The 15598-nt window shown below is 42.7% G+C and overlaps 1 protein-coding gene across 3 annotated transcripts in view; it reads right to left on the bottom strand.

Annotated features, from left to right (window-relative positions):
* Positions 1-2374: 2374 nt before the first annotated feature.
* The window catches only part of robo1 (roundabout, axon guidance receptor, homolog 1 (Drosophila)), a 172610-nt gene continuing 159386 nt past the window's right edge, over positions 2375-15598 (bottom strand). Inside the window, exons 14-22 of one of the 3 annotated variants that reach the window (XM_053647346.1) lie at positions 14086-14430; positions 12802-12924; positions 10625-10760; positions 10285-10521; positions 9716-10188; positions 9462-9617; positions 4884-5132; positions 4416-4621; positions 2375-3455 (exon numbers count right to left, since the gene is read on the bottom strand). In XM_053647346.1, coding sequence (XP_053503321.1) covers positions 3441-3455; positions 4416-4621; positions 4884-5132; positions 9462-9617; positions 9716-10188; positions 10285-10521; positions 10625-10760; positions 12802-12924; positions 14086-14430 — 1940 coding nt within the window. In that variant the 3' untranslated portion in view covers positions 2375-3440. Of the gene's footprint in view, positions 3456-4081; positions 4622-4883; positions 5133-9461; positions 9618-9715; positions 10189-10284; positions 10522-10624; positions 10761-12801; positions 12925-14085; positions 14431-15598 lie in introns of those variants that run through there. The other 2 variants (XM_053647347.1, XM_053647345.1) reach the window with 2 other exon arrangements.

Genomic DNA, 15598 nt, shown 5'->3' with positions numbered 1-15598 from the left:
TCCACCTATTTAACCACTAGAGACCTGATCTGATCAAATTTTGGCAACAAACATACATGCTCTTTTAGTTTGTGTTTAGTTAGTTAGTGGTGCTTGAAAGTTTGTGAAACCTTTAGAATTCTCTATACAGCTGCATAAATGACCTAAAACAACATCAGATTTTCACAGAAGTCCTAAAAGTAGACAAAGAGAACCCGGTTAAACTTGGTCATTTATTTACTGAGGAAAATGATCCAATATAACATTCAAGCACCACTTTAACTTTAGAAGCTATATACACCGATCAGCCATAACATTAAAACCACCTGCCTAATATTGTGTAGGTCGCCCTTGTGCCGCCAAAACAGCTCTGAGCCGTGGAGGCATGGACTCCACAAGACCTCTGAAGGTGTGCTGTGGTATCTGGCACCAAGATGTTAGCTGCAGATCGGATTGGATCGGATTCCATGGATTGGACTTTTGTCCAGGACGTCCAACAGATGCTCGAACGGATTGAGATCTGGGGAATTTGAAGGCCGAGCGAACACCTTTGTTATGTTCCTGAAATCATTCCTGAACAATTTCCTTGCAGTGTGGCAAGGTGCATTATCCTGCTGAAAGAGGCCACTGCCATTAGAAGTGTACTTGCTCTACAACAATGTTTATGTAGGAGGTACGTGTCAAAGTAACATCTGCATGAATGCCAGGAACCAAAGTTTCCCAGCAGAACATTACCCAGAGCATCACACTGCCTCGCTGGCTTGCCTTCTTCACATAGTGCATACTGGTGCCATCTCTTCCCCAATCAAGCGACGCACACGCACCCGGCCTCCACATGATGTTTTTTTTAAAAAAAAAAACTTGATTCATCAGACCATGCCACCTTCTTCCATTGCTCCATCCAAAATTTTCAATGTTATTCACTTCACCTCACTCAGTGGTTTTAATGTTATGGCTGGTCGGTGTATAGCTACTACCTTGTCTCATCGATACTAAAAATAAAATGTACGCCTACAGACTTTTCGCACGCTAGTGGTGAACATAGAGTTAAAAACATGTCCGATGAGCCTAATTTTAAATACGCGCTGCCAGCTGAGATCCGAACGGCTCCATAAAACAGCTAAGACAATCCGTTATTTATCCATAATTAATCCGTTATTCACGCATATTTAATTACTATCGATGCCGATTTTTTTTTTTAACCTCATCAGCAGCCTTTATTTTAAGGCTTGTAATTTCGCCAAGGCTCAAATGGATTTCATATTAACATACGACAACGGCCATATCGTTGTTTATAGATGTAATGGCTTTTCCTCAAACGAGTGATATAAACGTCAATACGTTTAATGTAATCTGCCCGACTGCGATCACTCCGCTACTGTGATGAATAGCTTTATCATGTTGCCTGACCTTGACTCATGAACGCCGATCCCATCGAGCAGTCCTGAAATACATTCATCAGCACCCCGTCGATCGCTTCTTATTTTTAAACCGTAGAACGTCCTTCATCTGCTGGAAGCAACCGCTGCTTGAAAGGGATCAAGATGACAGTGCTGTGATTGTCAGGATTCCCGTTTTGGTTTGTTTCATGCGATAATTTCTTGTGGTGATCAAGCATAGGTGAGTGCAAGCGTTTTTTACACCCTTACTTAAAGTTGATGCCAAAATGAGTTTTATAGCAGGTACCTCTTTAGAGCAATATTATATGAATATTATTAGTGAAACAGTCAAAATAATAATAATTGATGTTTGCTTTGGATGTTTTTTGGCGAATTTATTTATTAAATTATCCCCCCCTCCCTCCCTCCCAGTTGCTGTTTTCCCCCGCATCTCCCCCAAATCTCTTTCTCCAGTTCTATGACAGATAAGTATTATATATATATTTTTTAATGTTTTGTCAGATGAGATTTTCTGATTCCCACTGACTGAAAGTTTAGACCCTGTAGTTACGTTTAATGTTGTGGAACGTCCAGAAACATGTTAGTTCCCGTTCTCACTTATGTTAAAGCGGCTATAAGCAGTTGTGCAGCCTCTTTTTATTTTCTCCCTTGAAGTTATTAAGACAAAAACACAGCTTCTCATGTTACCACAAAGCATAAATCCCTCTGTCCTAACAAGTACTGACACTGGAGACTCCTTCCATAATTGTTAAACAAACATCTTACAGAAAACGTTTGCGGAGCATCCGCAGTACAAGACCCGTGTCATTTATTACTAGACGTAATACGCTATCGAGCACGTTAAAATAAACCTGTGATTTGCAGCTGCGCTACTGTTATAGAAAATGATTTAGAATACAGATTTCATGAAAGTATAGAACACATGTAAATAACGACAAAACACGAATCGCTTCAATTATCTTTGTTTATTGTTTTTTTTTTTCCTTAGTTTTTTTTTTTCTGATGCTTTTTTTTTTTTACTTTAAGAAACGAACAAAAAAGTTGCAGGTGCCCTCTGAGTAAACACTTAGCATCCTCTCTCCTCTCCCAAAGCGACTGACGTCTCGGCACAACGCCACGCCCCTGAGCTAGCCAGTCCTTCCAGATTCCCAATTCCTCATTTCAAGTGTCGGTAAGTGCATAATGGAGTAAATGAAGGTGTGCTGATGGAACAATGCGCAAATGAAACGTTTCTGAGAGTCAGGCAGCGAGACAGAGACAGAGAGAGAGATGCAGGGGCATGTTTCCGTTCGTTCACCTCCATACCTGTAAACAGCTTTTCCTCTCTTTCAACTACGTCAGGGTTAACGAGGCCTTTTGTCATACAGTACCTGTTCTTTTCACGCAGGACAAAAAGGTTAATCGATAACATGGTTCAAAATAAAGTTTAGTGATTGTGCTTTTAAAACCAAAGGCAAACAAATAACAACAAACATTGACGGACGACAAAATAACAGTGCATTACAACGAAACAAAAAAAAAAAGAACGAAAAAGAAACAACACATCTTCAACGCGGCACTTTTCTCAGAACTGTTTAAACGATATGACAATTTTACAACCAGGATGGATGCGATAGACAATTACAGAATAATCATAAAAATTTGAAAATGATCCCAATAAGCCGAGGAAGACAAAATTTAACGTACTACGCACATTATAAAAGACATATAGGCATGTTTATTTACAGGTAAGTCCATCCCCTTTCTGCTTGAAGCTAATGTTATTTATTAACAGTAACGCCTGGGAACGAGGACTCGCTGAGCAAAGTCGTACTCAACGCGTGGCGAAACTCCACATCACATGAAACCAAAAATCTTTCACGCCCTCAGATGCACACCCTTATTGGTTTTTTTTTTTTTGTTTTTCTTATTATTTTTGATGAAATGACCTTTAAGCGCACAATAAAAGAGTTAAACAGTTGGTCAGTTTTCAAGAGTGCTAGTTATGAAAGGAAAGGCGTTGTTGAGATGGTTAAAATTGAAGATGGTTGTTAAAATGGCACCGACGTATCCATTCCGACTTCAGCTCTCTGCCATCTGAGGAAAGGTGAGGGAGATAAAAAACACCATTCAGTTTCTGTATTTTTTGCTTTCCAATTGAAAAGAACATTTATAATGCCATTTAAAGGCAGTTTTTGTTAAATATGTAGAAAAAGCATCAAACCACACCAATGATAGCCCTATTCAGACGGGATTAGTCTCACTATGTGGCGTCTGTTCATTGTTTTCTATGCAACCAGGTAATTCTGTCATGGTGGCTTAGTGGTTAAGGCTCTGGGTTACTGATTAGAAGGTCCAGGGTTCAAACCCCAGCGCTGCCACTGTTGGGCCCTTGAGCAAGACCCTTAACCCTCTCTGCTCCAGGGGTGCTGTGTTATGGCTTATTATTATGACTTCCTAACATGCTGGGATATGTGGAGAAAAGAATTTCACTGTGCTGTAATGTATACGTGATCAATAAAGACTCATGTTAGTTTTGTTTCTAGAAAACTAAATGCTGTCTGATGCACAAAATGGCTTTATAGCTGAAGCTAAACAGCTGAGGAGATCACTGTGTTCTGATTTACTTAGGTTTATTCTCCTGCCAATGCTTTTTCACTATACTGTACACAGCACGGTGACAAAGTTCATAAATGGATATGCGTGATAGGTGAGTCAGCACGGTAAGTAAAAGCATTTTCCAAAATGATTCCAAAATGTCTATCCGAACAAAACTAAAATGATCAGACAATGGCAAAGAGGGGAAGAAAAAGATCTGTAATGCCATGGAGGGGGAAAAAATAACAAAATGGCTGATTTTGTTCAATTGTCTTTCGTGCTGTCGCATAGTGTGTGTGAATTATGTATAATTTTTTTTTTTTTTTAATAATTTTTTCAACCAAAGTAGCAAATCAACCATTATACTAGGAGGAGGTCAGATTAGAGATCCAAAACCACCACTAATAATTTGTCAATTTTAAAATAAATATAAAATTGGGCAAAATAGCTAACAGTTACCTCCAGTTGCTCTTCTCCTGGATGGAAGGCTCCGACGGTATTGAGGCTAATTTCTGCAGGATTCCTGCGGCTCCCAGCGACTCCTTCACCTTTCCTCCGGCCGCCAGAACCTCGTGATGACATGGAGCTGGAGGAGCTCGGCTCTCTCTCACCCCGGGGACTGTGGACGGCCGGGAAAGAGGGTCGACTGTAGGGCACAATGTCCTCTGAAGCACAACAGACACGAAGAGCAGCTAAGACTACTAACAGTCACTGTAGCTCAAATGGTACAGTAGTGCGCTCTATTTTCGGTCCTTTAACATTTCTTTAATGGGTTTATACTGCGCTAATACAGTTCAGTTTGGCGCAAAACTTTGTACACCCTTACGTTTAATTAATGCAGGTGGCATTAATTAAACGTAAGGGTGTACAAAGTTTTGACGTTATAACATTATAATCGCATCATAACACCCTGCCGAGTTGTAGTACCTTGGTGCTGGCGTCCTGCGCTTGGCTCTGGTTTGCTGGATTTCCCGGCTCTCTGAGCCCGCTGTCTTTCTTGAGCATCTCTACGCTCTGACGAGCTGGTTCTTGTGTCCGAGGCATCTCTGGGCTTCTTGTCTCTCTTGTCCCTGCTCTCGGCTGAGCTGGACCTCCTTCCTGTCTCCGCCGCGGCCTTGGATGGGTGAGTTGGGGACTTGAGCATGGCTGGAGGTGGGATGGGTGGTGGAGGAAGGTCTGTGCAAATGGAAAAATCACATTTTTAGCATGCGTGCAGTATTTTCCTGATGTATTCACGTGCCACCTTGTCCTGCATACTCTTGGCGCATTTTTGAAAGAGGTTTTGCCCTTCACGGCCGGAGTGACAGCGCGCTAATTTGACACCGGCACTCATTTGTCTAGCACCTGCTAGGTGTGAGAGAAGCTGAGCTGTGCCTCCTGACGCCAGCTGCACGCTGAAAGTCCTTTCTACAGTCCTTGCCACATTGCAGCCTGGCAAACCATAAAGACCTGCTGGCAAGAACTGGTCATTAGCGTTTGTAGCAGCAAGTTCTGCTTGATTGCCAAATTTCTATTCTCTCTAGTGCAAAAAAATCGAAGCGTTTCCCTGAATGCCCTCAAAGTTTAATAAAAAACAGCAAGCCTTCTATGTTTCTTCATGACCCCGAGGACATCGTTTAAATTGTACAGCAGAGGACAGCCTACAGTCCTCTCAGTAGTGAACAAGGAAAGCAGAAGCCACGTTGGCATTTTTATCTTCATGTGCTTGTAAACGGATCTAAACCAAATTCACCCTGTGCATTAGGGCGGTCAAACCGAACATGAAAGTGCACTTCGTTTCATCCTATCACACTCCAAAGCTGAGGTGTGGTACAGAATACCATAGTATGGAAATAAGATGCTCAGACCTGGAATCTGGTGAATTATAGGACAAAACTAAGTACAGCACTGTGTTCAGCTTGACCTTCTTATTGTGCAGTGTGAAATTTGGAGATTCAGTTCACCCCACAGGTTTTCTATGGTGTTCAGGTCAGGGGACTGGGATGGTCATGGCAGGACCTTGATTTTGATGTATGTTTTGGATCATTGTCCTGCTGGAAGATCCAACCACGGCCCATTTGAATCTTTCTGGCAGAGGCAGTCAGGTTTTCATTTAATATCTGTTGATATTTGATAGCCACCACCATATTTAACCATGGGCATGATGCCAATAAAACACTAATCCCTTACCATTTTTTGGGGTGAAAAATGTGACGCTTACAGATGTTCACCAAATTCACCCTGTGTGTTAAGGGGATCAAGAGAAACACAGCAGTGAATGTAGCTTTGTCCTATCACACTCCAAAGCTGAGATACAGTACAGTATGGAAATGTGATGCTTAGATCTCAGCTCTAGAACATGATACGACGAAACTAAGTGCACTACTGTGTGACTTTGAACCTTTTTAATGCACAGCATGAATTTCAGAAATCAGAGAACATTATCTCCCCCCACCCAAAAAAAAAAAAAAAAAACACAACACAAAGGCTAACCCCTTACCTTTTTTTGGGGTGAAAAATTTAACTCTCAGCTCCTCACCAAATCTAACCAGGGAGTGCAGTTAGTTTCGTCCTATCACTCTCCAAGATTTCCCCTGAATGTTTTTGTCGTTTATTAAACACAGCAAGTCTTGTTTATTCATGACCCCGAGGACATTGTTTAAATCCAACAGCAGGCTCCTGTCGATAGTGAACGAGGAAAGCGAATGCCACATTGGCATTTTTTTTTCTTAATGTGTTTGCATGCAGGCTCTGGATCGATGCTAGTCTGAGAGAGAGCAGGAGGTGATGGTTTATGAGAATGCACGGTTTATGAGGGGTCCCTGCTTTATAGAACACCTCTGGATCTTTAATCTCCTTACCATGAAACCATGGTTCCTTTCAAAGATGTGATTTAACAAGACAGAACGTCTTACTAAATGCTCTGTCCGTCCAGCTTTCCAACACTGGAGTGTCATCAGACCTAACGCTAACAAAAATTCTGCCTTCTACAAATGTAGCTCCATCCCTGAAAGGACGAATTATACCGATTTACAGCTTTGTATCTTTCGTTCTACAAAAAAAAACCTTGACAAACGGTTATTGTCAGAAAGGGAATTCTAGTCCATGGAAATCACATTTATACAACATATTTATGCTGAAAATGTTGGCGTGTCCCTTTTAAGCAATCATGGAAATAAATACTGACATGCTGCATCATCGAACAAGTTAAAATGATATGAACTAGACTGCGCACTGTTTGTTACAACACTGATCCCAAAATCCTCCCACAGCAGACATTCCTCTTGCCTCCTTTACTTTATTGCATTATTATTATTATTATTATTATTAGTGATCATGGTGTAATAAATCAAATTCAACATGAAGGGGCGTGTGTGGGCTGAAGAATAAAGTGGCCTCATGCAGGGGAACTTCAGGATCAGGAGATAATAAGCTTGGTGTTGCTCAAAGCACTGAGCAAACAAGAACAAAATTAAGAGAAGGTGGAGTGTGTGTGTTAGGAATGCTGCAGCAGGAACGGTATATAGGTAAGCCGGGATTTCTCACAATTTTTTTTTTATCATTATTTTTTAGAGCCTTTATGTTATTCTATGGCCATGTGCTGCTTTTATAAATCGCATTAAAAACTTTCATTTCGGCTGATGCTCCACGATTAGTTGCTTAATGGAAGGATGTTTAGACTGCATGTAGGTTCGCATGTAATTTATGGCAAACCCGCATCAATTTATGAAGCTGTTATAGTAAAATACATCGTGATGGGCTGGTGCGATGGAGCAGAGTTATTGCTACGACACTAACGTTGATTATATTCCTCTTATACCGCAAGTTTTATTTATTAAGGAGTGCCACGTTGTAATTGCTTTCCATTTATAGATCAATGTGAGGATATGTAACATCTACAAGATATGTTAGTTACAAGTAAGTTTGTTATTAGCAATTTCTGGATGTTAATAAGACAAACACAGTGCAGCTTGTCGTGTTATGGGGAAACCGCAAAAAGCGTAAACTCGTCTGTCTTTCTTACTAACTGTTCCAAAGTGCTGCCACTGAAGACTCCTTCCACGAAGGTTGAATAAACATGCCCTCATAGAAAACTTCGCCATATCAACCCTGTTATTTGACTTCCAGTCAGAACCGCTGTCGGATCTGCTGTTGTGGAAAATGAATCAATACCTTCTGCCCAATCAGAACGGAGAACTAAGCATCGCAGTGGCGTATGAGCCCTGGTATGGTACAAACCTCCGTTACATGGATCACTGGTGGAATTAATGCGATAAAGACGCACGCAATGTGAATTTCTGTCATTTCTGTTAAAACAGAACGATCAAACAGCTGCGGGGTGACGAGGCTCTTCAACCGCTCAGGGGCGAGAAATAGAGACGGGAGAGGAGAAAAGATGAGCGGAGAGGGGGTGTGCTGGAGGGTGAAGGGATGAAGAGATTACAGCAGAGGGAGGAGGGAGAGGGAGTAGCTGATCTGAGACATCAGGCCAGGGTCTGTGTGTGTCTGATATTAAATCTCCATGTCAACACACAAGGACAAGTGACTCAATGATGAAGCCCAGCAGCTGACTCGGTGTGTGTGTGTGTGTATACACAATGACCTTTCGGATGGCCCCAGAGAAGAGGAAAATGAAACCCAGCCAGCAGATTGCACGAATGCCCAGTGTTTACCTCACTGCAGGGTACAGGGTATGTGTGTGCACATTCGAACGGGAGGGGTGTGTGGGGGCACTTGAAGTTAAGCAGCACCACCTGGGGCAGTTTTATTAGCGTGGGAGGAAGGAAGGAAGGCGTCCCTAAGGATGGTGCGGGAGTCTGTATCTGCCCCGGGAGACATTCACTCATCCTGCTCTTTCTGGCCTAATGTGGGTAGTCCATTATTGTAGTGTGTGTGTGTGGTTCATGCAAGGTAGCCACTTGTCTTTGTAAGCACAACATGAAAATTACAAAAGAACGTGTGCTTTTCATGGGCACTATTTAATACATGAACAGAGCTAAATAAAATGGTCCATGACCCCCTGTGATTGATTAATTAACCTTAGTAGGTTGATCATTTGGTATCAATATCAGTATCTACAAATACCAAGAAACATGGACTCTGATGGTGGGGGAAAAATATATAGTATCAACGCATCCCTAGTGATATCCTCACCGGTCAATCTAGGACCTCTGAGACTAAAGATGGCGGCCAAAGTTCTGGCAGTGTTGGAAATTCTGGACTGAATGCAATCGCTGTTATGATCCGTGTCAGAAAAGACACCACTTGCACAATGCTGTCAGTTTATTGCATCGCAATCTGCACCGTGGCTTCAATCTAGTCTCACATAAGTTAATTCAATTCAGTTTGATCTGTATAGTGCTTTTAACAATGGACATTGTCCTAAAGCAGCTTTACAGAAATATATCAATTCAGGATATAGCAATGAATTTGTTCCTAATGAGACGATAACCATACGACCTAACCATACCTTGAGCTCTGCTATCGTTCAGAACTAGTAAATTAGTAGTGCTTATGAATACATACCGTCTGTGTAAACCTCTCTTCGCTGGTAGAGTCCAGCAGCTTGCTGTTTCTGTTTCTTTGGAGGTCTTTTCTGCACCACAGCTGCACTCATATTACTGTCTGTAGAAAAGGGACTTGCTGGACGGTGGCCTGAAGGCAGGTTTTGGTATTTCCGTGCTGCAAAATATCCAGCTAATTAGGCAAAGTCATGAGGAAAGGTACATCTTGCTACGTTCATGATAATACAGCAAATCAGGTAAGTATATCTCCCTCACCTCCTGGCCCGGTATAGTGTGGCGGCCCTTTCCCAGAATGCTTCGCAACCCGGAGGCCGGCGTACTCGGCGGCGACAGCCACAGCCTGTGCAAAGTCAGCATCAGTAAAGAAGGAACCGTCGGACGAGCTGATGACGCTGGAGCGTCCCGACGACCCGCTGTCCTCTTCAGACGCAGAGCCCCAGCCGTTGATCATGGAGCCAGTGACGGAGCTGTCCAGCTCGCACGTGCTGGATGCCGGCGTCTGATCCAGCCCACGCAGCGTCAGCCTCGGATGCACGCCATGCGGATTTCCGGGGACGAGCGCGTGAAGGTATCGCTGGTGGACCAACGGCACCTCCGCGTCTGTATCGTCTCCTTCTTCCTCGTCCTCCAGGCCGTCCGTGTCCAGACCCAGGGGGCCCGAGATGTAGCCGTATGTGTGAGACGGGGAGACGGGCCGTGGGGGCGGAGGAGGGCTGACTAGCTGTCGTCTGGGGAAACGACAAACAATAGGTTGACATAAAATGGGAAAAAATCATAGTCATAGTAGTCATATGTGTATTCATTTATCTGCAATAAGAGCTCACCTGCGCTCATGTAGGTTCTCTGGGTTCTCCATGAGCATGGGCTGCATCTCTTCGTGTGGGGATGGCGTGAGGGTGGCAGTGGACTGGTGGCTGTAGGATACAGCGGCAGGAGATGAGGCCGTGCCTCGAACCGGAGGAGTCGGGCCTCGTTCCATATCTGCTTCCTCCTCCTCTAACTCATCAGGCTGTAAGTACATGCGAGACGGAGGGACTGGGCACTTCAACTCGGCCTCGTAGCTAAACACCACATCACAGAGACACGGTTATTCTTTTGTTTTTCCCTGAGAGAATGTATAGTGTGTGTGTGTGTGTCTGTGTTTGGTGTTTATATAGACCCCACCTGTCATCCATTGAGATGCCGTAGTCCTGACATGGCGGTGGGCTGATGGGTGGAGGAGGCAGCAGGTCAGCCCAGTTCATCGCGCTCTGCTTGGGCACCTTAGTGGTTCGCCCTCCTTTTTTCTGCCCCTGACTCCCTGTTTTGACAAACGCACGCGTTATACACGCACAGCCAACCCATCAGCACTATCCATATCCATCTCATTGCAAAAGTCGTAAATCATTTTCTGGCAAATTAAAACGCATTACTAAACGCAGGCTCATTATTTATGATTTTTTTTTTTTCCCTCCCAGAGCTTGACGTGCGTATGACAATTTTACACTCCGCCACTAATGGCGGCACCTCAATAATTTATACAGTGTAAAACGCACAAGCACATTATCCCTTTATTTGTAATTAACACTTGCTGCTCCAAATAAAAAAAAGAAGCCATTTTTCAAAGCTAATACTCCGCGTGGCCTAGTGTTAGATGTAACGAGAGAAACGAAGAAAAAGAAACGCATTAGATGCACAATTAAAAACAAAGCATTAGGATTCAGAGCCAATGAGCTGTGAGGCCTCGATACACCAGAGTCTGTGCTTTAATTACCTGAACCACAGATACAATATAAAAATAGATAGGACGCATTATCCTGGCAGCCTTGCATGCGCTGAAGAATGGCCGCCATTTGTCCTTGTCGTACAACAAACACTGGTTCTCTGACAACATTATCCCCCCACCGCCCCCATTTTTATGAGCGTAGATGAAAGCCAGGGTAATTAATGACTTAGAGAGGGGAGAAATCCCCAAAACGGAGCATATGACAGAGTGCAATCTGGCCTGTGAGGTCCTGAGGGAGAATGAGATTAGCATTGAAGCTTAAACAGTGTGCAGGTAACTGAGATGCTACAGATCTGCAAGTGCACACCTGATGGAGTGAAAGATAAATAAATAAATAGAACCCACGATGGGTACCGATTCATTTTGTTCAGGCCTTAATGCTATTCTTTTGTCTCCTGGAATTCTGTAACCCACCCAGGAAAAGCAATTTCAAGGTGTCAAGTACTGAATATGATTTATTACTCTTTATGAGATGCTGTGTTTCAAATGGGACTTAAAGGGCAGTGTGATGAAAAGTAATAATAATGGAACTAATACTTAAAATCTAGAACATGCGAGACTGTTAACTTAAAAGCTTTCTAATTTTCTTTCCTGGAAAGATTAGTGTTGTAGACTGCATTGGTATAACCGGGCTGTATATTCAAACTGAGAACGCTTGGAATTCAAATTAGATGACTGAATTACGTGTCTGGACACATAGCCGTATATATACATATTAAAATATACAATATTAATATACAATTTTTTTTAAAAATTACACATTCAAACGGTATATTTTCAACACAAATGTACATCAAAAGATGGATGACCTATAAGAAATGTAAGAAAACATCACATCACGATGCTTAAAGACATTTCTACAATTCAAAACATGTATTGCAATACACGTGTTTGTTAACAAACTGCCTGTTTGATGATCATTCTATTTAATTGGGGGGTGGCGTGGGGTATTCTATAAAAAAACTTTTAACGTCTATATCAGATGCTTCCAATGAGACATACTGTTATATGTACTTATTGTAGTAAAAATATGGACAATACACACATCTCAGCGATAATCTCATCTCTTAACCTCTCATGGGGAAATGAAAGAGTTTCGGCAACATGATAGTAAGATTACAGCGTGTGAGAAAGTAGATAAATAAATATAAATACAAATGAAATGACTTTGACGTGAGCCACCGGGAACATCATATTGTATATGCATGTACTGTACTAAGAAACTGAGCTAGATATATAAATGCACCCATGGACAAATTAAAAAATATCAGCAATTCATAAGGAACTTATGAAAAACGAATCAACAAGTTTACAATATGTTGATGACTACATTGCGTTTGTTTTATTGAGAACACTGATGGTAGACCAAAATGTACCATCTGCCTCAAGGTATTATCAAATGCCTCTATAAAACCAACCGAGCTCTAAACTAAACCAATGGGGGTCCGGGGAGTTTATTTTTTTTCCTGAGCTGAAAGAAACTTACCGTATCTTATCTGGAGTCACACAGATATCGCTTTTTAGTTGTAGTTACACAGTTTATACATGCCTTCCCATGTGTGCGCGAGTCTCTTACCGGATGTGCTGCTGCCGCGGTCGGAGCTGCTGTACGTGCCGGCGCTGGGATTGGGATCAGGCGCTTGGTTATACGGGATGGTGGCTGGCATGCCGGTGTCTCCGCTTCTGTAGTGGTCTGAGGCTTAGCATGAAGCATAACATAATGAATGGCTGTGCTTACATGCAAAAATTTTGGTCAATCTGAATGAATTCATTCAGATTGCAGATTCTGAATGAACTGTTTGAATGCATCCTAAAGTAATCCAAAGCACATCTGGTGTACCAGTGCTAGTGTACCAATAGCTAACATTAGTTTGGGGGTTTTGGCACGTGTGTAATGGCTTGTTTTTCCATATCAGTGAAACCTACACTAAGTTTTAAAGATGGTACAAAAAGGAATGACTTCCAACAAATCCAAAACCCTGCCCTTGAATTCCTTGCTTTTGCTTTTTTGTCATTTAAAATGCCTAACTTTCATCACACAAACAATTAACCAGTCAGGTGGACATTCATTTCATTCAGACTCACCTCGATTAGTTAACTTTGTTTGGATCTTTAGTTTTTTGGTTTGTTTGACTACATACAGTATGTGGAAATAGATCACATGACCCACAGGAGCAGGGTCATAAGGTGACAGAAATAGTGCATGCTGTTAACTCCATGCAAAACGCCCCATTATCATCAAAAGCAAAAATGTTTCGCTTGTCCGTTCAAGTTTATGTAATCTGCCATCATACAAAAGATCCCATAAAAATGTTTTAGGTTAAATTACACCACCGTGTTTAGATGGTAATCTTAACGCTATGACTACAGCATTGGAAAGACAGCTAATACCCCAGAACAAGCTCGTATTTTCACGAGCGTGAAAAAAACAAATGAAGAGAAACTGTGAAAGCCAAGCTCGGATTAGTCACGCGTGTACCTAGAGAGGGAAAGTGCAGAAAGAAATTCAAAGAAGGTGGAAAGTGGAGAAAAAAGTGCAACTGGAAGTAAATGAAGATGCTTGAAAGGCTGAAGAATGTTTTTGTTTTCCTTTTTTTTTAAAAAAAAAAAAAAAAAAAAAAAAAAAGATGCTCTTGACATACAGAATGCCAGGATAAGAAAAAAATAATGGGAACCTGACTCATCATGAAGAAAGCAGTTACCGCTCAACTGCACATATCAATCACAGATAATGAAGCTCTGGACTGACGGCATGAAGGCCTTTCAGGAGGGAAGGGGGGGGGGTCTGTCGGGTGTCTCTTTTCCGCCCCCTCCCCACCACCACCACCCCTGCCCCTCTACGCCCCTACGCCAAACTCACCCTTGTTCAGCTTGTTCTGCTCCATGATGCTGTACTGCAGCTGTGAGGTCACTTCCTGTTGTTTCTGAGGTGTCCCCTGGCTGCCCTTCCAGTTCTGTTTCTCGTTGAGGTCCGCGCTGCCCACGTGGTTGGTACCCAGGCTGGACTGAATGAGCTGGGTGGTGGCGTAAGGCGTGGGCTGGCCCGCAGGCCCAACCAATCGCCCATCCTTCAGGTTGGGGCTGTTGAACGTTTTCATCTCGTTGATCTTGTTGGAGAGGTCAACGTCTCCGTAGAGGGACGAGTCCGGCACTAGGAGGTTGGTGGGTTTGCTGTCCATCTGACTGTAGTTAGCGATGCAGTCAGCTGGATGAACGGAGAGGGGAAGAGATCTGTCTAACACGGGCTTAAGTTTTCAACTTCAGATACGAGAGGCTGCTGAGATGCTAGCGAGGGTGGCGTAGTGACTAGAGGGTAATTTGCTCGACTTTAAAATTGAACGATTTTTTTGAGTTCTTTAATGGGTCAAATATACGACACGCATTTCGCTAACAAGAAATATCTCAAGTCTGCAATGATTAGGAATTGAGACTGCAGGGCTTGTTTTATACTTCTACGCTTTACTCCACATACTAAGAGCATAAATTTAACACTGTTGCACCAGACTTTGCTGTTTGCTTATCTGGAAAGTCAGATGTTAAGACTGCTAAAATGTGACCTAGTACATCACAAAAGCACATCCGATCTGTGATCTTTACACCAAGCAGACCTTTAGGCAGAGGAACGATTTAGGGATTGAAGTGGTCTTCTTAAAAATGACTACATTACCGTAGGAGCTGAAAACTTTGGTTGGGTCAAAGTGTGTAAAAATCCGCTCTAACAATTCTTAGCGATGACATGTTTAGCAGTTAAAGCTGCTTTAGATGAGACCTGTGCTGGGACATTATTTCTGAACTTCCCAGGAATCATCTCATCCAAAGATTTAAAAACTTTGCAGCTGCTACTGTATTGAATTCTTTTCATCGTGGTGCTTTAGCATATCCGCTTCCTTATAAGCCGTGCCAAATGTGCTATCTGAAGCTGTGCCTTTCTCAAGGAGACAGCTCCTCTCATCAAGCCGCGTGTTGCATCCCGTCCAAATCAAAACCTTCCGGAAAGGAGCAGAACTGTACAAAAAAAAAAACCCTTCTGACAGATCCAATTTTCCCCTCGCTCATAAAATATTCAAATCCTGCCCAGGATCAGAGCTCGGAGCTCGGCAGTAAATACCACACGGCTGCTGTCAGTTGGATTTTGGGATCGGCTCTCGTTTCTGTCAGGACGAGGGATATTGCAGGGATATTGCAGCACTGGGGGGGGGACCTGAAAACTAGGTCCTTAACAAAAACTAGCCCTATCGAGTGGCCTTTTGGGAGATGTCTCAGAGCCAGTTAATTTCCTAAGGGTTTTAGTGCTTTAGGTGAGCCAGGCGAGAGGCTGGCAAGCTTTCACGCTGTCATGCTGTGAGTGGCCATGGCATTTATCCTTCCTCCCT

Source organism: Ictalurus furcatus, chromosome 17 (genome assembly GCF_023375685.1).
Source record: "Ictalurus furcatus strain D&B chromosome 17, Billie_1.0, whole genome shotgun sequence".
NCBI lineage: Eukaryota > Metazoa > Chordata > Actinopteri > Siluriformes > Ictaluridae > Ictalurus > Ictalurus furcatus.
This window is presented reverse-complemented; position numbering and strand designations above follow the sequence as displayed.